Raw genomic sequence first — 25,070 nt, forward strand, 5'->3', positions numbered from 1 at the left:
GTGTCTACAAACATTCATCAAGATTATCCATAAGGATATTAACCGCAACATTTCTGTTTGGTATGCACCATGTGGCATGTGGGATCTTAATTCCTGACCAGAGGTCAAACCCACATACTCTATCGTGGAAGCGCAGAGTCTTAATCACTGAACCACAAGGGACGTCTCTACAACATTTAAAATAATAATAATATTAAAATCAATAAATCATAGCACTATCACATGACAGAATACAAAAAAAGGGAGATAAATTGATGCTGATATGAAAAACAGATCTCTAGATTAAAAAAGCAAGTTGCAGAGTAATGTACACACACACACACATTTACTTTGATTTATAAAAAAAGTTTGTACAACTAAGTAGGAAATCCTGGACAATTTTTATTTCTTTGTACTGTCTATTTAAAAAATAACACCTAACATGTTATTTCAAAAGAAATGAGAGAAAAGAAATTGTCAGTTTTAAGAGGTATTCTGAACACCATTTTTATTTTCTAGAGACACACAAGGGATTGCTAACAGTGGCACTTTAAGGCAATGGAACTCAGTAGAGAAAAAAGGCAGGATACCTGTATGAGCTGTCATAATTTTTTTAAGCCACGGCATGTACTGTGTTTATAATTTAAAAATAATAAGGGAGTTCCCTGGCGATCCAGTGGTTAGGACTCAATACCTTCACTGCTATGGCCAGGGTTCAATCCCAGATCAGGGAACTAAGATCCCATAAGCTATGTGACCAAAAATAAAAATGAAAAAAAAAAAAAAAACCAGGAAAGTAAAATACAAAACAAGTAACATTATTAAAACCCAGGAAACATAAACAGACTAGAGAAGGCTTCAAAGCTAACTCTTGGGATGAATCAATCTTTAAAAACCTTTAGAACACAGGTAAAAGTGATTATCAGGCATTCAAAGCAAAGGTAAACACACTCTGCCTCTCAGGAAAACACTGAGCGTCACCTTTGTCCTAGAGGTCATGAGGACCCTGGGGGTGACTGAGCACAAGAGTGCCCGAGCAGTTCCACTCACCTATTGTTTAAGGCTCCCCCAATGTCACAGTCACAAGGTCGACATCCATCCAAGTCGTTGCTTAAGCCCCAGTGCTCTGGCTGCAGAACAAAAGATTAAACATCTAAAGAGGGGTTCCTGTAATTACACAATAGGCCCAGCAAGAGACAAGTTATGGCGTGTTTTGGATGTTCCACCAAACGTTCATTTGCACTGTGAAAGCAGAAAGCCTACACAAGGCATGAGCATTCTAGAATAAAGAAGCTCAAGCTGCAGGTCACTGGGCTCAGAGAAGGTTGCACATAGCCACATGGAAACCCCAGGTCAGAGCAGTTCCTTTGCCCTGCAAATAACCTTCATCCAAAAATTACATGAGCTGGCAGCAAATATGCCAATTTTCTTCATTAGAATTACTCTGGCAGTAAGTCAGTAATTACGAAAGCAATCACAAGAATGTTTTAAAAGACATAAAATAATTTTAAAAATTACCTTCATAAATATTCTCCAGATCACCATAGTGAACTTTTGGTCTACTTCCTTCCAGATTTTGTTTCTCTTGATGAACTTTTTTCCTACATAATCAAGATACTACTCACATCCTGTGGCTTTTTTTCACACCAGCATAAGCATTTCCCCCTTGTGTTACGGTCATTTTCAATAGCAACAAAATATCATACTGTTTTGTTGTTGCTTAGTTGTTAAGTCCTGTCCAGCTCTTTGCTTCCCCATGGACTGTAGTCCACCAGGATTCTCTGTCCATGGGATTTCCCAGGCAAGAATACTGGAGTGGGTTGCCATTTCTTCCTCCAAGGGATCTTACCAACCCAGGGATCAAACTGGTGTCTCCTGCATTGGCAGGTAAATTTTTTTACTGCTGTGCCAGCAGGGAAACCATCACACTGTATAGAAACCCCCAAATTTATTTAACTATTTTCCCTACTGTTGCTTCCAAGTGTTTTTTGCTATTAATAAAAGATGCTATGAGTCTTCTAGTGAATTCATCTTTGACCAATTTTCTGATTATTTCATTAGGATAGATCCCCAGATGTGGATTACTGGGTCAGAGGGTATGCACATTTCTACAGGCAATGGATACACATCTCCAAAATGCTTTTTGCAAAGTATGAGCCAATCTGTATTTCCATCAGCAGCACCCAAGTACCAGCCTCTCACCATGACTGCACTATATTAGTTGACATTATCATTAAAAAAAAAAACTTGTTAGTTTTGTCTGTAAAAACAGTACTTCACTCTGGTTTTATTTTACAGTTCTAACAGTAATGGTGAATATCTTGACAAAATTATTCATTAGTAATTTCTCTTTTGTAAATTGTCTACTATTGGCTTTTATGATTTACATAAAAGTGTGATGACAGAACCTACAAAACAACTGTGAAAATCATTCTCTATTGGAACACCATATTCACAAACCACCCAACCCATGTAATTAGGATTTACCTACCAGACACTGGTCACAATGCTGTCCTGTCACCAGACGCTTACAGTAGCAGTAACCAGTCTCAGAATCACAAGGATTCCCGCCAGGAATCGTTCCCAAAGGATTGCAAGCACAAGCTTCGTTAAAGAGAAAATGAAGCAAAGAAACACAAGCCAAGTGAGTCTGCAGTCATCAACATGGTAAAGAACTGCCAGGTAAAATGGAAATTATGTGCAGATGAGAACTCCCAAACTTTTTAACACAAGTGCTTACATTTACAACCAAATGGATCTTCAGCGCTTAAATCATAGAAGCCTTCTTTGCAGATATCACAATGTTCTCCTTCCACGTATAATTTACACCGACACTGACCAGCAATGAGACCGGCAGAAAAGTCCGTGTAGCTGTCACAGATTCCGCCATTCTGAGAACCAGCTGGGTCACATGTACATTCTAAGAATGATGAGAAGCACCAGGTAACACAATGTGTGTGTCTGCAGAAATACCTATGTTCCCTTCGTCCCTCCAAATGTCACAAAAATGGACTAGAGAAGGCTGGATTACCAACTAGGTTCCACTCCCAGCATCCTATATAGTGGCTAAAATAAGGCTAGGTCTGAGTCCTGAGAGGAGGATGGTTCCTACTGGACTATTCAAGCTGAAAGGCGGCCCAAACAGCTCCCCGCTCTCCCCGCCCCATCATGACCTTCTCCCACGTACGTTCGCAGAGACTAGGATCTCGGATGTCTCTCTCCGGGTGCCGGTAGTAAAACGGCTTGCACTGCTCACAGCTGCGCCCCATCGTGTTGTGCTGACAGTCATCACACACCCCTCCGCTGACGTTGCCAGTGGCCAAGTAGACTGCCATGTCAAAGTGGCATGAGCTGGAATGTTCATTGCAGTTACACTCTGCAAAACAAGACCTATGTCAGGAAAAATCTTAATCTACTTACCAGTGGAGGAGAAGGGGACAACAGAGGATGAGATGGCTGGATGGCATCACCGACTCAATGGACATGAGTCTGAGCAAACTCCAGGAGACAGTGAAGGACAGGGAAGCCCCGTGTGCTGTAATTCATGGGGTCGCCAAGAGTCAGATACAATTAAGGGACTGAACAAGAAAAACCAGTGGAGGATGGGATTGGTGGGGAGGAAGCTCATTTTGGAAATTGGGGATGAACTTCAGGCAAAAGGGCAATTAACAAGAAGGCACTGGCGGTGAAAAAATCACATCTGCTTATGACATCAGTTTAAATCCTAAATCATGCTGGAAACCTTCCAAGTGTGACCTTTATGAAATAACCTCATTTGCCCTCTTTGGAAGAGAATGGGCTATAAAAAGTGTAAAAGCTCTGAGGGAAGTCCCCTTGCAGGCTCACCCACAGGAAGGCTGCACTGCACGGAGGAAACGTTTGGGTCATGCGCAGAGTGGGACAGGAATACATCACTCCAGAGGGTTTTCCAGGTGACATGTTCCTGGGAAGCCTGTCTGGGCTCTTGGCTTTGAGGAACATGGTATGAAGGCTGGGTTCTCTTCTTCCCCATTCCTACCACCACCCTAGGCCAGGCTCTATGAATCAGACCCTTAACAGCCATCAGGCCAGTCTTCTTGGGCCAGTCTGTTTCTCCTCTAGCCTGTTTGGCAGAGTCCTCTTGGTCCAACCCAGCTTTAACCATCTCCCTCTCATGCTCAACTATTCTCATCAACTCCTGTCTTCTCACAAGGAAGATTAACCCAGTTGGGTCCTCAAGGGCCTCTTACAACTGGTCTTATCCATCCTAAGGGGAGGGACTGTGTCATTCTGCCTTGGATGCATGGGTTTAATTAAACCCTGGAATCATGGAATCATGAATTAAACCACAATATCATGAGACTGTCCTTGGAGCCTTGTGTTTTGTATTCTCCTTATCTGAACTCCCTTCCACCTTCCCCCTGCTTTCTTCTCTTTACCTAAACAATCCTAATTATTTGCTAGGGCCCAGCTGGTTGTCCTTACTAACAAAAACCTTAACCACTCCAGCCCTCACTGGTTTTTGAGCTCCTAGAACTGCCCTCAGTGGGGTCAGAGGCAGGTATGCTTCCAGGGATGATCATCTATTAGCATCACTGTGTGAGGTGGGGAGGGTGGTGGTTTTCAAACTTCCCCTCTGCCCAGAGAATAGCACCAGAAGGGATGGTGGATGGATGGATGGAAGGAGGCCACAGGCTGCACCTGGGTTGGCACAGAACAAGGCTGACAAGTACTCCATCTCTCTTAGACCTTATGGATCCACCACACCATTGTTTTCATTTATTTTTCTCTCACAGTCATCTGGCTTTAAAAAAAATGCAATGTTACAGGTGGCACACAACGTCTGCCAAACACATGGGTGCTGCTTAATAAATGCTAATTGATTAATTTGAATGGATAATGGCTTCCTAGGAGTATTAGGGTGAGGCTGAGAAAAGGGTAGTAACTTTTCTTCCTTTTGCAAAATAGTTTACTATTATAGCACATCCACTCAGAAAATGGATCCTGAGGTCTGAATTGATTCAAAACATCCCTTTGCTTAAGACTTACTTCTTTTTTTCTTGTTGTTTTGGTACCGCTGCATATCTTGCAGGACTTTAGTTTCCCAACCAGGGAGTTTCAGCACCCTTGGCAGTGAAAGCTTGGAGTTCTAACCACTGGACCACCAGGGAATTCCCTGCCTGAGACTTACTTTTACAGGCATTGCTGTTTCGACCTTCAGCTGGTCTCCAAGGTAAATCATGGTAGAAATCCATGCACTGTTCACAGTTTAAGCCCTTGGTGTTATGCCTGCACATGCAGTGTCCGTGAACCTTGAAAGTTACAAAAATAAGAAAGAGCCAAGTAAGAGATATACTAATGGCCAGACCTTCCCCACAAGCAGTGGAAAACATCATACTCATAAATATCATACCTTTTTCATACCTATTTCTACCTCACTACCATGAGGGTTTCTTTGTTTTTATTTTCTAATTTTCTTTTTTAGTTTTAATTTTTTTTCCCCTTATTTTTTGGCTGCATGAGGCATGCAGAATCTTAGTTTCCAGACCAGGGACCAAACCCATGTCCCCTGCAGCGAAAGAATGGCGTCATAACCACTGAACAATCAGGGAAAGTCCTGCTTTGTTTTTATTTTGTCCCTTCCCACTGTGAGTCCTGTCTTGATGGCTTTAATTCCCATCTCCAGTAACAATTTCTACTGTATAATAGGTACTCAATAAATATTTTTATTGAAGTGTTGATCTAAAAAAACACAGAAGAGCAAAATTAGCCATTTAAGAATTTTTTTAAGTTTAAAAAAATTATTATAATAGAAATCAACAAAAGTTATAATGGAGGACTAAATGTGTATACATCACCGGGGACCAATTCAATTTCCTGCAACCTTTACCCCACACCATACGAAAGACAGGTTTTCTCTGCGTGCTTTGCTTGGTTTTTGACTTCTGGCTTAGCACTCAAAAAACATTTTTTCAACCCAAAATGAGATTTTAAGAATTAATCAGTTGCCATATATACACTTTCAAGGAAAAAAACATAAAACATCAGAAAAAGAAGCAGATTGTTTTGCTTGAGGAAGGGTCCACAATGTGCTCTTTTGGACACACCACCTGTCACACTCGAGCCCCTGAGGCACAATGATAAATCAATTCTTCTCACCCAGCAAATATGCACGTACACCCATCCCTCACCCAACACTAGTTTTTACAGAATGGAATTCAGAAACAGGACAGACAGGTCCACCTTGAACCCACCTTGATAGGAGTGCAATTAGCAGAAGACTAAAATCCTCTGATTACAAGGTGGTTTCGCATAGACTGAAAAACAGTCCCAAAGCCCATACCACAGGACTCTATAGCATCTGAACCAAGAGTACAATGTACCATTAGACTCATGGTAGTGACAGGACTACGAGAGCTATACACAGGATCTGTTACACTGAGAAGTAATTATCGTCTACCTGGCGTTCTCTGTAAGATGGAAAAGTAAGATCAGAAGGACCTAGTCTCCCTTTAGGTTCTGTTAAAAATTTAACTTTCTCTGTGCAATAAAGGTTCCAACTGGAGGAAAGGAAAGGCAGAAGTTTTGGACAATAGAACACACTCAATCCTGCATCTTCACCTTCTTAGGTGAGGACTGACACTCTTTGAAAAGGTCAGCAGCAACTAAGCAAGGCACACCTTTCATCCAGAAGTGAGGCCCATGGTCCAGTGGAGGCCCTGATGCAGTCAGGAGAGCGAGATGTGAATTTCCATTTGCCATGCACTTACTCAAGGCCCTTTGGCAGAAGACTGAAACTCTGGTCTCTTCTAACAGGAATCATCAGTCCATTTAGAAACTGGAAAAGCACCCTAACTTTATCCATCTGGCAAGTATCCAAGTCCCCCTTTTTAAAATTACATAATTTGAAAACACAGAGAAAAACAACTGTCATATATTAATGTATATAGGTGGAATCCAGAAAAATAGTATAGATAATCTTATTTGCAAAACAGAAGTAGAGGCAGAGAACAAAATTAAGGACACCGAGGAGGAGTGGGAGGGTGAATTGGGAGTTTGGGATTGATGTATATACACTGTTGATACGATGTAGACAACAGATAACTAAGGAGAACCTACTGGATAGCACAGGGAACTCTACTCAGGGCTCTGTGGTGACCAAAATGGGAAGGAAATCCAAAAAAGAGGGGAGACACACACACACACACACACACACACACATACACATATGGTGGGCATACCAACCCACTCTAGTATTCTTGCCTAGAGAAGTTCACAGATAGAGGATCACACGGGGTCACAAAGAACCTGACACAAATGAAACACCTTAGCACACACGCACGTGTATATATATACATATAGTTGATGCACTTTGCTGCACAGTAGAACATTGAAAGGCAAGTAAACTCTGATTAAAACTAACTTTAAAAATTTGAAAACACAACATAAAAGCGGGAAAAGAATGAAACTTGAAGATCAAGATACAAAGTCCATCTGACTCCTAAATGGTATCCCGTGGTTCTAGGTTCAAATTTCCAGTTTCTCTGGGCTGGTGTCAGTTTATGCTTTCTGGCATGAAGGCTGGAATGCTTGTGGTTTTTCCTCTTCCCTCAAGATGGGACTGTCAGTTGAGAAAAGTTTTTAATCCTTGTTGTATAAAATGTCTACCATAGAGGCAGCCTGCAGCCACAATTTTCAAAAACTAATTCAGTGTTTGTGAAATGAGTAGTCCTCACATTCTTGCAGTCCAAGAAAATCAGCAAACAGAAAATGAAAAAAAATCAACCACTGGAATGGTACAAAAGGCTATTAAATTTAAAGGGAAGTCTGGACAAATAAAACTCAAAATGAAAAGGCTTACGCTAAGACTAGTTTCAGTTTGCTTTTAAGAATCACCGGTACAAAGAAGAAGGCTGCCTGGAGCATGTACTTACCATTCCTTCTACTTCTTCACTGACTCCATCCACTGGGGCACACTCGCTGGCATGGCCATAGCAGAAGCAGTTTCCTCGAACCACCATATCATAAACCGCGTAATAATACTTTTCTCTGATTTCCATTCTGGAATCCAAAAGGTTATCTCCCAAAGTATGTAGTTTCACAAACTTGATCCTCAAGTTGGTAATTTTTAAGAGGTCTACGAAGGTCACCAAGAAGATGAAAAGTTTGATCAAAGAAGCAAGACTTTGTTTGCAATTAAGACAACACCTTTCTTCTTTACAGAAACACATGACAAATAAAAATAGCTTATGTAAAGTTGACTTCCCTTTCATCATCTAGATGCATGTAATAATAAAGTTTAGCCTAAAGTGACAGTCTCTGGAAGAAAGGTTACTCCCTTCTCATCACCATTTAACAAGAACATCTATTCTGTGATGGATTTGTTGGCAGACTGATGTTGTAGAAAGAAGTGTGAAAGTAGAGAAATTTAAGAATGCAGTTGCATGCTTGCCAGAAGCCACTGGCACACAGTAATCTAAACTACTGCAATACCATCTGGTTCCCACAGCAATTAGTGGTAGTCTCAAAATCAGAAAATTCCATTTAGGTGGGAAAGAATTTATGAAAGCACCCTAATTGTCATTATTATTGTAAGATAGTTAGAAAACATGTTTGTGTTTATTTCTGGAGGAAAAAATGTTGCCTGAAATTTCCCACCAATCAGATGAAATATAAGTTACTAAAATCGATTTGACATGATAGGATAACCATAATCAAGGGACTGACTATCTCAAACAAGTTTTGAAGCACCATTAAAATCTACAACTTTTTTGGTTCTTGTTTTACAATACAATTTACCAATATAATACAGTAGCATGAAGATAAAGGAGTTTAGTATTGGGATGTTGGGGCAGACTGTTTTACTAAATAGAGGTTCCTGCAGAGAAATGTCTCTTATTTGAACTTTCCTTTCTTTTCCTGGGTTTATAGACCAATGCTTATTACAGAAGTGGGGCTGTCAATTACATTCTCTAGTAACTTGATAAACCAACAGTCATATAGCCTTCTCCATCAGTATTTTCATTAATCACTAAGTTGCTAAACATGAATTACTAAACAGTCTACCTGCCCTCCCCTTTTAGCTCCATAGCCTGAAACTGCTTCTAAGCTTTCCTTTCATTTCTGTTGATGGATTCTTACAATTTACAACACAGGACAATGGGGCATTAGCCCAATACATCAGATACTTTCAAAGCCTAGATACAATTTTAAATACTTATAACATATGCACAGCGTACAATGAAGACTATAGAAATAGCTGTGGGTTGAAAGAGAAAGTCTATGAGGCCATGCATTCAACTTAGGCTCTTTGTAAAAGCAAAAACTAAACAGAGAAATTGTGGTACTACTTCGCTGAATGGAATTTCTGAATGCCAGCATTTTCTCCTGCACAGAATGAGCACAAGTGCCTATTGACAAGAGGCCAAAAAACAAACTTGAAGAGCAGCTGGAGTATTTAGAAACCCTTGAGCTGATCTCTGTGGAAGTCCTCAGAAGAGCAACTGTGCTCCCTTAGAGCTCTCCTGCCATATTTAATGACATCTAAGCCTCAAATTGACTGCTGTTTTAAGAGGCACAATCACTTTTGAAGTGAGTCTCAGAGGACTCAAACAATAGGGACAGCTAAAGAGATATTGTTCCCTTGATCACAAAGTAAATCCAAAGCGTGATCTGTTACAATGGATGCTTGTTTAATATAGAAATAGGTTTTCTGATGCCATTGAACAGCCAAACACAATAGAACTCTAATGGCAGCACATTCCCCAAGTAAAACAAGTACCACCCAAAAGGAACAAACTTAGAGTCCTTTGAGAGACCCAGGAGGTGTTGGTCAAGGAACTTGTGCAGACACTTCTCGCAACTGGATTTTGAGAGCAGGGAGCACAGGTCTCCCAGAGCACACTTAGAAATGGCACAAGGCTGAACATGCCATTAAATATTTGATATTATACTAACTGAAGTCAGAGAAGGACAAATATCATAGGATATCGCTTATATGTGGAACCTAATTTTAAAAAATGATACAAATGAACTTATTTACAAAACAGAAAGATTTACAGATTTTGAAAACAAACTTATGGTTACCAAAGGGAAACATGGCGGGGTAGGGGTGAGGGGAAGGAGAGATAAATCTGGAGCTTGGGATTAACGTACACACACTACTGTATATAAGACAGATAACCAAGAAGGACTTATTGTATATAGCAGAAGGAACTCGACTCAATATTCTGGGATAACCTATATGAGAAAACAATCTGTAAAATAATGAATATATGTATAATTGAAACACTTTGCTGTATGCCTGAAACAAACAACATGGTAAACCAACTGTACTGCAATAAAAATTTTTTTAAATAAAATTTAAAAATGTAAAAAATGTGTTTGACAATAGGATGAATAAATTCTGGACCAGAGATGATCTGGGCCACTTGTAAAATTAATTCAAGTGGGGAAACAGTACTTTTTTGGCAATCTTTCCTGGAGTCCTTCAATTCTACTCTTTCATGCTGTGAGCTGGTGGGTAAGGGTATGTGTGTGTGTGCCATGGGGGCTTGGTTCAAATTAGGGGAAGACCAGCAGGACCCTGCCCCACCTCTGCTCAACTGACTGCACCTCAGCAGCTGGAAAGAGTCAGCCTCACCTTCGCTCTGAGGTGTGGGACCCAGTCTAGACAAGGTCTGAGTGACGGCTGAAGGCAGCAACAAGAGTGGCAACAGCTTCACGGACCCAGCACTTTCTATGTGTCGGGCGCTTTGGTGAGTCATTTATATACATTAACTCATTTTCCTTCCAAAACAACCATAAGGTCAATATGACTATCTCCATTTACAGATGAAAAAATAAAGACTAAGAAAAGTTTTAAATAAATCCCTTGCCTAAGATCACAGAATACACTGGAGCTAGAACTTAAACCCAGCTCTGTTGGACTCAAAGCCCATTCTTTTAATTAGTGCACAATCTGCCTCCCAAGAAGATCAAAATATATTTTTGTGAAGACATAAGCATGGTTACTGAACGACGGAAGGCCCTCTGAACTGAGAGTCATAACAAGAATGTTTAGGAACTGACATTAAATAGCCATGTCACTTTTACATGTTAGTCCAACCCTCTAAGCCTCAGTCGACTCATCTGGAAAATGGAACTACAACCCTCATTGAGCATATTGAGCAAGGTCGAGACCTATGATTTCCCCCAGGATTCTTTCTTTTCTTCTTCCTCTGACAATAAGAGCCCTGGCCAAGAGTTTGAGAATGCACACAGCCACTGGCTAGAGAGGTTTCCCAGCATCTCCTGCAGTGTAGCCAGGGGACTACTTTGGCCAATGGCGTGTGAATGGATGTGATGTATGGCTTCTAAGCCACTTGCCTTTTACTTGCTCCCTCTTGCAGTTTGGGAGGACAAGGTGGGGTTTTTCCAGGTCTGACCATGTGGACACAGACTATAAGCCAGAAGGAACTTGGGAACCTGGGTGATCTAATGGTTAGAAGTGCCAGATTTAGCAATAAAAATACAAGGTGCTCAGTTAACATTTGAATTTCAGATAAACAACTAATCATTTTGGTACAAATATGTCCCAAATACCACATGAGACATGGTTATCCTCACCCACAAATATTGCGTGAAATATGTTCATACTAGTCACAAATATTACATGGGATATAGTTATGCTAAAAAATAATTTATAATTTGTCTGAAAATTCATATTGAATAGGGTTTCAGCCTGTATTTTATCTGGTAAGACTGCTTGATTATAGCAGGTGAACAGTACTTTATCTGGAAATCCCTCTGGGTGATTCTGTAAGAGGGAAATAAACTTTTTTGTTTGAGACGCTGCATTTTGGGGGACACTTTGTTAGCAACACCCTAAAAGTGAAAGTGAAAAATCACTCAGTCATGTCCGACTCTTTGCAACCCTATGGACTATAGCCCACCAGGGTCCTCTGTCTACGGGATTCTCCAGGCAAGAACACTGGAGTGGGTTGCCATTCCCTTCTCCAGGGGATCTTCCCAACCCAGGGTTTGAACCCAGGTCTCCTGCGTTGCAGGCAGACTCTTTACCAACTGAGCTTCCAGGGAAGCTAACCTGTACCTTAATTATGCATGTGAGCTCAGTCATGTCTGACTCTTTACAAACCCATGGGCTCCTCTGTCCATGGAATTTTCTATGCAAGAATACTGGAGCAGGTTGCCATTTCCTTCTCCAGGGTCTCTTCCCAACCCAGGGATTGAACCCACGTCTCTTGTGTCCCTGCATTAGTAGGCAGACTGTTTACCAGGTGAGTCACCAGGGAAGCCTTAATTACACATATACATAATTATATATGTATACACATAATATATAGGATATATATTAATGTATCACACACACACATATCATATATGACTTTCCAGTCGATACTAGTGGTAAAGAACGTGCCTGCCAGTTCAGGAGAACTTAAGACCTTTGGGTTTGATCCCTGAGTCAGGAAGGTTCCCTGGAAGAGGGCATGGCAATCCACTCCAGTATTCTTGTCTGGAGAATCCCATGGACAGAGAAGCCTGGTGGGTTACAGTCCACAGGGTTCCCAGGAGTTGGACATGACTGAAGAAACTTAGCACACATACATTATTATTTTTATATACATACATATATATATAACAAAATAGTAAATAAGGTATTATATGACCAGCATAATGGTTTGAGGACTTATGACATCAACCTTTTACTCTTATCAAAATATGTTCCTGTCAGTGAGGACTTTGATTATTGACAATTTGAAGAGCTTCTGGTAGAGCACTGCAGAGAAAGAAGGAAATGAAGAGGGTGGATTTAGCACTGAGTATTTAGATTCTGGGTAGCAGTGGTCTGGGTAAACTTTCTCCCATGATTGCTGTTTCCCATCCAAGCTTTTATTTGAAAACAGGCTTACTTTGTATCCTTGGACTGTAAGGATCTTCTATTCTGAAAGCAGGATCTAAAGCACGAAATATCACCTAAAAATAGACATAAGAGTAATTGATATTTTTGCTACGATCAAAAACTGGATTTGTAAATAGCATGGAAAATAAAAAGTATAAACAAACCTCTCCTTCTGTTGAGGGCTCAATGTCAGAATATCGGGAATCACAAATTATATCGTCGACTTTCTTCATGGGGCCGGTGGAAATGCCGGGAAATGAGCTCTCACAGTCATAGGCAAAGTATCTGTATACACCCCAGGTTTTTCCAAAGTCGGACGACCGTTCTATTAGCATAGCAGCTGGACGGAATGTCTAAAGGCAGGGTGGAAGAGATTCACTGCATGCTTTAATTGGTTATCTATATTTTTTTAAATCCCAGAGGAAAATATCACTCAACTGTGTGCCGCAAACCCTGACTGCACGTGGTTGGTATTTCACTGTGGATGGATTTCAAATACTTCAAGCTGTTCCACGGAGCCTCTTCTTGCAGGAAAGTGTCTCGCCTCTAAATATTGCACTTTCTCCCACCCGACTAGAGACTAGTAAGCTGTTTCTCTTTAGAAGCTGATTATAAACAGGCCTTAGTGCAGACAAGTTTTGGCGCATTGAGCCACCATGCCCATGCCGTGACAGCTGAGGCTGAGTGCTTGTTCCTTCCTGCCATCATTTAATCATTCAGTAGATGTGTAATGACAGCTACTCAGTACCAGACAGTGGTCTAAGAGCTGCAACTCATCCAACAAGATCCAGGAATGGTTAGAAATCATTCGCAAAAATATCCATCATGCTCTATAGTAGAGTCACATGCAGTGTGCTTTGGAAAAACAAGGGGAAGGAATTACTAATGCAAGAAGCTGGAGAACCCCGAAATTCCAGCTACACACCCCAAAGTAACTGAAAGCAGGGACTAAGATGACTCTCATACATAAACACTCAGAACAGCATTATTCATAATCACCAAGTGGAAATCACTCAAGTGTCCGTCAATGGATAATGGATATACAAAAGGTGATACACATAAGCAATGGACTATTATTATTCAGCAATAAATAGAATTGAAATTCAGATACATACTATGACATGGATGACTTTAGAAACATTACTAGGTGCGGTCACTCACCTAGAGCTAGACATCCTGGAATGGGAAGTCATGTGGGTCTTAGGAAACATTACTCCAAACAAAGCTAGTGGAGGTGAGGGAATTCCAGCTAAGCTATTTAAAATCTTAAAAGGTGATGCTGTTAAAGTGATGCATGCAATATGCCAGCAAATTTGGAAATCTCAGCAATAGGACTGGAAAAGGTCAGTTTTCATTCCAATACCAAAGAAAGGCAATGCCAAAGAAAGTTCAAATTACTGTACAACTGTGTTCATTTCACATGTTAGCAACATAATGCTCAAAATCCTTCAAGCTAGGCTGTAGCAGTATGTGAACAGAGAAATTCCAGATGTACAACCTAGATTTAGAAAAGGTATAGGAACCAGAGATCAAACTGCCAATATCTGATCATAGAGAAAGCAAGGGAATTCCAGAAAAACATCTACTTCTGCTTTATTAACTATGTTAAAGCCTTTGATTTTGTAGATCACAACAAACTGTGGAAAATTCTTCAAAAGATGGGAATACCAGACCACCTTATCTGTCTCCTGAGACATCTGTATGCAGATCAAGAAGCAACAGTTAGAACTGGACATGGTAAAATGGACTAGTTAAAAATTAGAAAAGGAGTACGTCAAGGCTGTATATTGTCACCCTGCTTATTTAACTTATATGCAGAGCTTGTCATGCTAAACGCCAGGCTGAATGACTCACAAGTTGGAATTAAAATTTCTGGGAGAAATATCAACAACCTCAGATATGCAGATTGTACCACTCTAATGGCAGAAAGTGAAGAGGAACTAAAGAGCTTCTTGATGGGGGTGAAAGAGGAGAGTAAAAAGCTGGCTTAAAACTCAATATTCAAAAAACTAAGATCATGGCATCTGGTCCCATCACTTCATGGCAAAAAAGTGGGGAAAAAGTGGAAACCGTGACTGATTTTATTTGCTTTGGTTCTAAAAATCACTGCAGATGGTATGTGCAGCCACAAATTAAAAGATGTTTGCTCCTTGGAAGAAAAGCTATGATAAACCTAGACAGCATATTGAAAAGCAGAAACATCACTTTGCCAACAAAGGTCCGTCTAGTCAAGGCTATGTTTTTTCCAGTGGTCACGTATGGATGTGAGAGTTGGACTGTAAAAAAGGCTAAGCACCAAAGAATTGGTGCTTTCAAACTGTCGTACTGGAGAAGACTCTTGAGAGTCCCTTAGACAGTAGGAGATCAAACCAGTCCATCCTAAAGGAAATCGACCTTGCATATTCACTGGAAGCACTGATGCTGAAGCACCAGTACTTTGGCCACCTGATATGAACAGCCAACTCATTGGAAAAGACCCTAATGTTGGGAAAGATTGATGGCAAGAGGAGAAGGGGGCAACAGAGGATAGATGGCTGGACGGCATCACCAACTCAAAGGACATGAGTTTGAGCAAACTCTGGGAAATAGTGGAGGACAGGGAAGCCTGGTGTGCTGCAGTCCATGGAGTCGCAAAAAGTTGGACATAGCTGTTGAACAATAACAAGGGTCTTTAAAAGGGTAATCATGGCAAATAGATGGGGAAACAGTGGAAACAGTGACAGACTAATTTCTTGGGCTCCAAAATCACTGCAGATGGTGATTGCAACCATGAAATTAAAAGACACTTGTTTCTTGGAAGAGAAGCTATGACCAACCTAGACAGCATATTAAAAAGCAGAGACATTACTTTGCCAACAAAGGTTCATCTAGTCAAAGTGGTCATGTATGGATGTGAGAGTTGGACTATAAAGAAGCTGAGCACCAAAGAATTGATGCTTTTGAACTGTGGTGCTGGAGAAGACTCTGGAGAGTCCCTTGGACTGCAAGGAGATCCAACCAGTCCATCCTAAAGGAAATCAGTCCTGAATATTCATTGGAAGGACTGATGCTGAAGCTGAAACTCCAATACTTTGGCCACCTGATGCGAAGAACTGACTCATTTGAAAAGACCCTGATGCTGGGAAAGATTGAAGGCAGGAGGAGAAGGGGATGACAGAGGATGAGATGGTTGGATGGCATCACCGACTCAATGGACATGAATTTGAGTAAACTCCAGGAGCTGGCAACAGACAGGGAGGCCTGGCATGCTGCAGTCCATGGGGTCACAAAGAGTCGGACATGACTGAGCAACTGAACTGAACTGAAAGTAAAATGAGGTCATTGGAGTGGGCCCTAATCCCATATGACTGATGTCTTTAAAGAAGAAGATATTAGGACACAGACAGGCACAGAGGTATACACGGGGAGAAGACAGTCACGTACAAAGCCACGGAGAGAAAGAGGCCACAGAAGAAACCAACTCTACTGACACCTTCATCTCAGACTACATGCCTCCAGAACCCTGAGAAAACACATTTCTGTTGTCTAAGTCACCCAGTCTGCGTAGTTTGCTATGGCAGTCCTAACACACTAACACACCTTCACAACACACTTGTCTGACAGATGAGGAAATGAAGGCTCAGAGAGATCACCTAACTTGCCCGCCAGCTGCTGGCAGAAAGACTTCAATTGAGGCTGAGTGAAGACCTATCAAATCCAGGCTGAATGAAGAACTTGTCTGCCTCTCTGGTTCCTGGTGTAATAGCAGCCTGAAAACTGGATGTCAGAAGCAGGAAAAGGACAAGGATCCCGGAAACAAGCAGGACGGAGATTTAGGAGGCTGTGGTGAACAGGGACAACTGGAAATGTGAGATGAAGCAAAGTGAACACTAAACAGAAGCAAACACTTCAACAGTGAGGCATGAAAGGTGAGCTGACGCAGCAAAGAGTCTGAACAAAGGCACTTCTGAATTCCAACCAGTGCTTGACTCACAGGGAACAAACGCGTGGTTACCAGCGGGGGGCAGGGGAAGGTAATGTAGCGGCTGGGGACCAGGAGGCACAAGCTATTGGGTGCTAGCTAGGTTTGAGGATGTATTGTACAACACAGGAAATATAGCCAATCTTTAATAACTGTTACTGGAGAGTGACCTTTAACAATTATATAAAAATGAAAATGTTTTTCAGAGAGATCAAATGTTGCAGGCCAAGATGACCAAGAACTTGAACAGGATCATAAAAAATAAATAAATAAAAATAAAATCTGGGTGACAGCTAAAGTGAAAAGCAGTACATGCCCAGATCTCCTCGCACCTTCCTTAATAATCTTGACGGTCTTTCTCACTGATAAAAGGAGACAAGGATAAGGAAATGGAGTCTTATTTTGATAGATTCTTTGACTTAAGACATTTACTAGTTGTTCAGGCTTAATTTATTTTTTACCTATTCAGAAATATGAGGAAATGATACTTTATATTAAACCCAAGAGTATTAGGCTAAGAATTTTAAAATAAGGGGGAAAAAACCCCAATAACTAACTGAACCACGGCAAACCCTCCCACGGGACAAATCTCCTGGGTGGTGACACCTGGAGAGAGACTAGCCTGATGTCTCTATGTCGCAAGGGAACCTTACAGCCGTCCTGGCTGTGCTTCCTCACTCCTCCCTTCTGGAACCTTCCAAATCCCAAAAGGCCAATTTCCTGTGAGGTTAGGAAGCTGCTGGAAACCAGGACAATGCATTTTACCTACAGAAGGGAAGTCTTTCTGTGCTGTTTGCTGAGTCATTGACCTTCTCAGGCCTCCCACTGCCGCATAGCTGCCTCTGAATTTATACTAAATAAAAAAGCTGTGAGCTTGGAAACGTCTGGCTACATACAAAAACAGACTGTCAATATGCTAACTAGATTATGCAAGCCTAAAAAAATCCAATCCAGTTAGTAAGCATCTATCTCCCTGCAAACATTCTCATATAATCCAGCAGTCCCAAGCCTGGGCATGTATCCAGACTCTAATTCGAAAAGATGTTCACATCAGCACTATTTATAATAACCAAGACATGGAGACAACCTAAATGTCAGTCTACAGATGAATGGATAAAGAAAATGTGGTACATATATACAATGGAATACTACTTAGCCATAAAAAGAATGAAATAATGCCATTTGCAGCAACACAGATGGACCTAGGGATGATCATACTAAGTGAAACAGAGAAAGACAGATACCATATATCACTCACACAGTAAGTCCCCTACATATGAACCTTCAAGTTCTGAACTTTCAAAGATGTGAACATGTTACTACCCAGGCATCACTGGATCTTTTTTCTTCAAGAGAGTAGACAGAATTGGATCCAGCAAGGAACCAGAACCTGTGCCATCAACATCAGGCGTGGGTGGAATTCCAGCTTGCCCTCCGTCTTCCTTGTTGATGATCCTTTAGCTCTACCGTCTCCCACCTCGTTTCCCTCCTCCAGTTGGTAACTCTTCTCGCTGTTCACTTGATGCCAGCCCCTAGATGTCAACTGTTGTACTGTACTACTGTACTTTCCAAAGTACTGTAAGATTAAAAATGTTTTATTTTTTGTGTTGGCTTGTTTTTTAGGTATCATTTGTGTGAAAAGTATGATAAACGAATTATAGCACAGTACTATACAGCTGATTGTTTTAGTTAGGTACCTAGGCTAACTTTGTTGGCCTTACGAATAAACTGGACCTATGAACTCTCAAAACAGAACTTGTTGGACTTGTTGGTACATAGGTGACTTACTGTATGGAATTTAAAATATGACACAAATGAACTTATCTATGAAACAGACTCACAGATATAGAGAACAGACTTTTGGATGCCAAGGGGAAGAGTAAATACGGGAGGGATAAATTGAGAGTTTGGGATTAGCAGATGTAGCTATTATATGGGCTTCCCTGGTGGCTCAGTTTCCCTGGTAGCTCAGACAGTAAAGAATCTGCCTGCAATGTAGGAGACTCAGGTTCGATCGCTGGGTTGGGAAGATCCCCTGGAGAAGGGAATGGCAACCCACTCCAGTATTCTTGCCTTGAGAATTCCATGGATAGAGAAGCCTGGCAGTCTATAGTCCATGAGGTCACAAAGAGTCAGACACAACTGAATGACTAACACTTTCACTGTCACACTTCCTGGTGACTCAGCATGTAAAGAATCTGCCTGCAGTGCAGAAGACCCAGGTTCAATCCCTGGGTCTGGAAGGTGCCAGTGGAAAGGGGAAATGCTACCCAAATAAATAAGGTTCTACTATATAGCACTAGGAACTATATTTAATATTCTGCAATAAACCATAATGGAAAAGAATATGAAAAAGAATGTATATACATATATATATATACCTGAGTCATTTATTGTATAGCTGCTGCTGCTGCTAAGTCGCTTCAGTCATGTCCGACTCTGTGCGACCCCACAGACAGCAGCCCACCAGGCTTCCCCATCCCTGGGATTCTCCAGGCAAGAATACTGGAGTGGGTTGCCATTTCCTTCTCCAATGTGTGAAAGTGAAAAGTTACAGTGAAGTCGCTCAGTTGTGTCCGACTCTGTGCGACCCCACGGACTGCAGCCCACCAGGCTCCTCCATCCATGGGATTTTCCAGGCAAGAGTACTGGAGAGGGGTGCCATTGCCTTCTCCCTGTTGTATAGCAGAACACTGTAAATCAACTATAGCTGAATAAAATAAATTTTAAAAGGCAATAAACGCACTCTTCATCCTCACCGCCTCCTGTGCTCACCACTCGAATGGGATCCGCAGCCTCCAGGCTCCCCGGCTCGGACATCTCAGGAATCCTTGATTCATCCCTTTCCTAACCCTCCCTTCCGCTGTGCTGCTTCTAATCTTTCTCCAGTTCATGGTTCAACCTTTGATTCCCTTAGCAAACAGAGGCTCCTTCTCTGGGCAATGACTCTCAAAGTTAGCAGTCGCAGGGGGTAGCAGTGTGTGGCAGCAAGGAGTGATGATGTGTGATTAGAAAAAGCTCTCCACGTCAGACTGACAGGACGCCGGTTGCAGGAGGTGGCTCCCTCCTAGTTGGGAACCACAGCCCTGCCTAAGTCAGCTCCCCCTTACCGCGGACCCTGAGAGCCTCCTGCCTCTATGCCTTCTCTTCTCCATGCCCCAGGCCTTCCTTTGCTTTTCCTCTTGGCTCCCTCATTTCCTGAAACACAGGTCTTGTTTCCTGTCCATGGTTCCCCATCTCCTATAAAGTTCACACTCCTCAGGAAGGAAGCAAGGTCCTTCTGGCTATAGTCTTACTTCCTGTTGCTCCTCTCACTAGCCCAAGTGTAGACATTCAAGGCATGTCTATACAGTACGTGCTGAACAAACTCTGTCCAAACTGTCCCACTGCTGGGGATTTGCTCTCATACTCTTTCCTCTGTCAAGAAGGCCTCTTCTTCTACCTCCTCCTCCTAAAATCCTGCTCACTCTTCCTGACCCAGGTCAAGTGCAATCACAGTCCTCTCCTTGTAAAGCTTTCACCTTTATTCCAGGCTAAAATGAATCTCCCCATCCTCCATGCAGATGTACATTGTCTGAACTTCTGCTACAGCAGTGAGCAACACAAGTCTTACTTGTGTCCTCTGCGTGAGCCTGGGAGGCCTAGGGTCAGGGGTGGGCATTGAGGTCAAATGTGACTAGGAGAGATGCTGGGATACCTGTCCCCAGGCCTGGGTTCATCCCCTTGCTTCTCTTGCCTTGTATCAAGTTATTTGCAAGTACACCTTCCCTTGGGCTTCCCAGGTGGCACTAGTGGTAAAGAACCCACCTGCCAATTCAGGAAAAACGGGTTCAATCCCTGGGTTGGGAAGATTCCCCTGAAGGAGGGCAGAGCAACCTACTCCAGTATTTTTGACTGGAAAATTCCATGGACAGAGGAGCCTGGTGGGCTACAGTCCCTGGGGTCGCAAACAGTTGGACACAACTGAGCAACTGAACAACAACATGCAGGCAGCGTGTGAGGTTGAGTCTTAATTCTAACTGCCAGGTTGAGCTCATGGCCAATGAAGGGACAAAGTGGCTTAGCGGAAGTCCTCCCCCGCCTCATAGGAGCAGGTGTCACAGTGTAAACCTTCACCCTACCCTTTCTCCAAGCAGCAAGAGTGGGTCCTTGGGGAGAAGCAAGGGGATGAACCCAGGCCTGGGGACAGGTATCCCAGCATCTCTCCTAGTCACATTTGACCTCAATGCCCACCCCTGACCCTAGGCCTCCCAGGCTCACGCAGAGGACACAAGTAAGACTTTAGTGGTTACCTGCCCACATTGTAAATCAAATCTACCCTGGGCACCTTTTCCAAAACCTGCAAGGGTAGAGATAAGGCCCCCATGCCCAACAGAAAACGATTCAAAAGTGATTTTAATCTGAGAAGCAATAAGTAAATTATGGGTTTTGTGTGAACCAACATGTACTTTAAGCCATATGAAGCCTGTCATTCCCAGGCAGCTGCTTAAGAGGAAACAAAGAGACTTTGTACAGAGCCATTCCTTAGTCCTGGAGTCATTTTACATCTCTCAAAGAAAAAGGATGGAAAAAAAATCCACACTGAAGAAAGCAGGCACATTTCTTAAAGAACTGTGGAACCGTTCCCACAAATTTTGCAAAACCTTGAAAACTAAAGATAACACACTTCCTTTCCAGTTACCAAAGTCAGCATTAAAACATCAACCCAAGGGAGCAGGGATTTACTCTCCAGATGTTTTACTGTGGTTTGGAAGTGAGTCAAAGCTATCTCTCTCCATGGGGAAATTAACAGATATATAATTAAAAGTTTACAGTCGAATTATAGAACAGTGGCTCTCTCTACTTATTGCCACAAAGATAGAGTATCTGTTAAGTGTAGTTGTCCATGCCCATGTTTAAAATCTGCTCAATTATCCTAATTTTTAGCAACAATAATGTTTAGGTTCCCACTTAGGCCAACTCACAACACAACTCACAACTCACAACCCCCATTCTGAAAGGGGGAATTACACAATGCTCTCATTTGTGAGAAAGAGAGGGATTCCTTACCTTGAAGGTCATGATGAGATGAGTAAAATGAAATTCTGCTTCCAAATCCAGTTGGATAGTGACATTCTCCACGCCTATAGGATATTTTTTAAAAAGACAAAAGGAAATAGCAAGGTAAACAAGAACATCTGTGAAGAATTGAGTCTATTCTCTTCAACTATCTTTATGCTCCTCATAGAAATTCTCTCTGCAGTCCACCTTAATCTGAAGATAAGATAATAACAATAACCCCCTGACTTGATTGAGGTGATAAAGCACATCTCAGAATGACTCTTCAGTTGGTCACAAATCATGCTGGAGTTCAACGTATTGAATGTGCTCCCTGGAACAAGACATCTGGCAGAATGCCTTTAGTTGCTGTCAAGAAAGACATCCTTTGCTTAGTAAAAGCTGAAAAGTCTTTCCAACTCTCTAAGCCAAGGGACTCTCAAAGGGGAAACTAGAGAGGGCATTTCCTGTGCACAGTAGGGGTTCAGCTCTGCAGTCTGAAGCACAGGGACACAATCCGGTCGAAACACAAATATTCCTTTTTGTTTCTATGCAGCAGCAAAGAAAACAGGAGTCCACCACGAATGCGAGTTACGCTCCAATTTTGAAAAACCTGTCCCTGATGGAGAAGCCTTTGGGTGCATTGCCACAATGGAGAAACGATGCTAGAGACAAAGAATGCGTCAAATAAATAAACTGCCCCAGAACAAATACTAACATCTTCCCTTTCAGGGGAAAGCCTGAACAAACAAATGAGCCTTTGCACTATGCCCTGGGGGTCAAGTCATCCCACGTTAAAAGGCTAAAAAGGCCACTGGAATTCCAGGGATGGACAGCACCTCCTCCACAATCCACTGGGCCCTCGAGCCTGCCTGTTTGGTGAAGGAGACCTTTCCATGTTTCCTCTGCTCCAGAGAGCTTCTGGGGGTTCAGCTTCCGGAGCAAGAGAAGTCTTAAATGCAGAAAGACAGGAATGTGTCAAAATGAATCATGTCACAGTCTGGTGTATTTTCAGGAAATCAGTAAGACTTTTGAAATAAACTCTCCCACTGGAAAACTGCCAAGTCAATTGGGGGTAGGGGTGGGGGAGGGAGGGAAAGTAGTCACTGGAACGGATATGAGTTAGTTGGAATGTTAAAGAAAAACAGTATCGTCATGCTAACTAACCTTATCTAACTTCTGAAAAAGAACCATATTACAAACCATATCTAACTTCTGAAAAAGAGCCGTATTACAAACCGACTCTAAAGGTTTCTTTCTGAGCAACATGTTAGCTAAGCAACTGTCCATCTCTCCCTTCCCAGGCTTTTAAGTATCTCAACTATTTGTTTAAAATGAAGAGATAACGAAATAATGTAAAGTCAGAGCAAGACTAGGACCAGTTCTGTAACATAAGAATGTATCTGCCGATGTGGACTTAAAAAGCACATTCCATTTTAGATTCCTAACCTGATAAAATGCTACAGTTTTTTTTTTAAATATGGGAAGAAAAATTCATGGAGAAAAGAACCAAGATCATTCTTCTATGGTGTATTCGATTTCTGTCAGACCTGGGAATAAAGCATCATGAGAGCTAAGTTAAAAGCAGCTGCACATTCCAAGCCCGTTTCTGGATCTGAGCACTGATAATTTAATGCATCATGTAAAGCTAAACTTGGATAAAATACACAGAAAATTGATAAAAATCACATTCATCAAGAAATTCTTCAATTGTGAACTATCAGACAGCAGAGAGATGATAGGCGACAGTAACAATCCTTCTGACTTTCTAAAGACTAAGTTCCATCATCTAATCCTATCTAATCTCTTATAACAGTGACAGAGCCCTCAAGCCCCTTGGTTTGAAAATCCCTTCTTTCGGACCTTTGTCCTCTCTTATCCCACAAACTCAGAGTTGTAGAAACTGATTAACACCTGATGTAACCAAGAAAAACTCTCCTCGAGAACTACAGAATTTGATCAACCATTTTACTGTCTATCAACTTGATACTGATGTTGAGGCACCCTTCTGTCTTTTTTTGGCCGCACCACACTGCACCTAGTTAGCAGGGATGTTAGTTCCCTGACTAGGAACTGAATCCCATGCCATCAGCAGTGAAACCATGGAGTCCTAACCACTGGACTGCCGGGGAATTCCCAAGACATCCTTCTAATTGTCTTTCGGTCTCACTGGAAAAACATGGACAGTGAGATAGGTCCCACATTTGTAATCAGATCTATGCTATTTCACAAGTCCTCTGTGACTCAAGTGCAGATTTACAGAAACTTCTCTTTCTTTCACCCTGAACTCTCAACTCAGAACAAGGCTCTAACTGATAAATTGCTTTCTGACATCTAGTCTATCTCAATCAAGCTGATAACCAATGGAGTCCCAAAGCTTACCAATGAATAATCAACCCTCCCTAGAAATCAATAGTCTTTTACAAAGCATGTATAATTTCATAATCAATTAGAAATAAAGTCTATGAACAGACTTCCTCCTGGGAATTCCCTGGCGGTTCAGGGGTTAGCACTCCATGCTTCTGCTGCAGGGGGGCCCAGGTTTGATCCCTGGTCAAGAACTAGGATCTTGAAAGCTTTGTGGTGCAAAAAACGCTTCCTCTTTACAGGCTGATAAATAACTGCAAAGCACCCCAAAGCTTCCTGGGCACAGAGCACATAATAAAGGGATCTAGTAGTGCCCAGGCTTCTGCTGGCCAAGCTTAGATTCACTTCTTTGAGAGTCCTTTCTAATAAAAGCTTTTTAAAAAAAGATATAAAGTTAACTCATTATTAACAACACATTAACTCTACTATTTGTCCCCAAATTTCAGCATTTGACTTGGAAACAAATGTAAAACTAAGTTGAGCTTAGCAGCATCACAATAGTAACATCATATTGGATGAATTTATTAAATCCCAACCCAAATGGCAAAGAAAGGAAAAAGGGTTGGATTCACACACTCACTAGAAAAATTGACTTAGGGTCATTATCCATGTTGAGTGTCTGAGAAATTATGTCTAGTGTGTATTCATAGTACTATTACTAGATGTTCTCTAGATGGAAGGAAGGTGGTGAGCGCTGATTTTGCTCTTTCTTTTGGGATTGATCAAAATGAAAGATGGCTGTTTTGTGGAAGGATAAGGGTTTGAGTGGGGCAAGGCCTTCCCATGCCCTCCCAAGACTGCCCCAGCACATTGCTACACTCCCCAAGGGGCCCTCAGGATGAAGAC

At 41.8% G+C, this 25,070-nt stretch overlaps 1 protein-coding gene across 1 annotated transcript in view; it reads right to left on the minus strand.

The window, feature by feature from the left end:
- Positions 1-25,070, minus strand: part of LAMB1 (laminin subunit beta 1) — a 78,625-nt gene that overhangs the window by 48,714 nt on the left and 4,841 nt on the right. Inside the window, exons 5-13 of the mRNA XM_055420783.2 lie at positions 21,870-21,943; positions 13,024-13,212; positions 12,870-12,933; positions 7,893-8,095; positions 5,150-5,270; positions 3,167-3,355; positions 2,720-2,899; positions 2,471-2,583; positions 1,030-1,109 (exon numbers count right to left, since the gene is read on the minus strand). Coding sequence (XP_055276758.2) covers positions 1,030-1,109; positions 2,471-2,583; positions 2,720-2,899; positions 3,167-3,355; positions 5,150-5,270; positions 7,893-8,095; positions 12,870-12,933; positions 13,024-13,212; positions 21,870-21,943 — 1,213 coding nt within the window. The remainder of the gene's footprint in view (positions 1-1,029; positions 1,110-2,470; positions 2,584-2,719; positions 2,900-3,166; positions 3,356-5,149; positions 5,271-7,892; positions 8,096-12,869; positions 12,934-13,023; positions 13,213-21,869; positions 21,944-25,070) is intronic.

This window comes from Moschus berezovskii, chromosome 3 (assembly GCF_049115385.1).
Source record: "Moschus berezovskii isolate FMDL1 chromosome 3, NW_MosBer_1.0, whole genome shotgun sequence".
NCBI lineage: Eukaryota > Metazoa > Chordata > Mammalia > Artiodactyla > Moschidae > Moschus > Moschus berezovskii.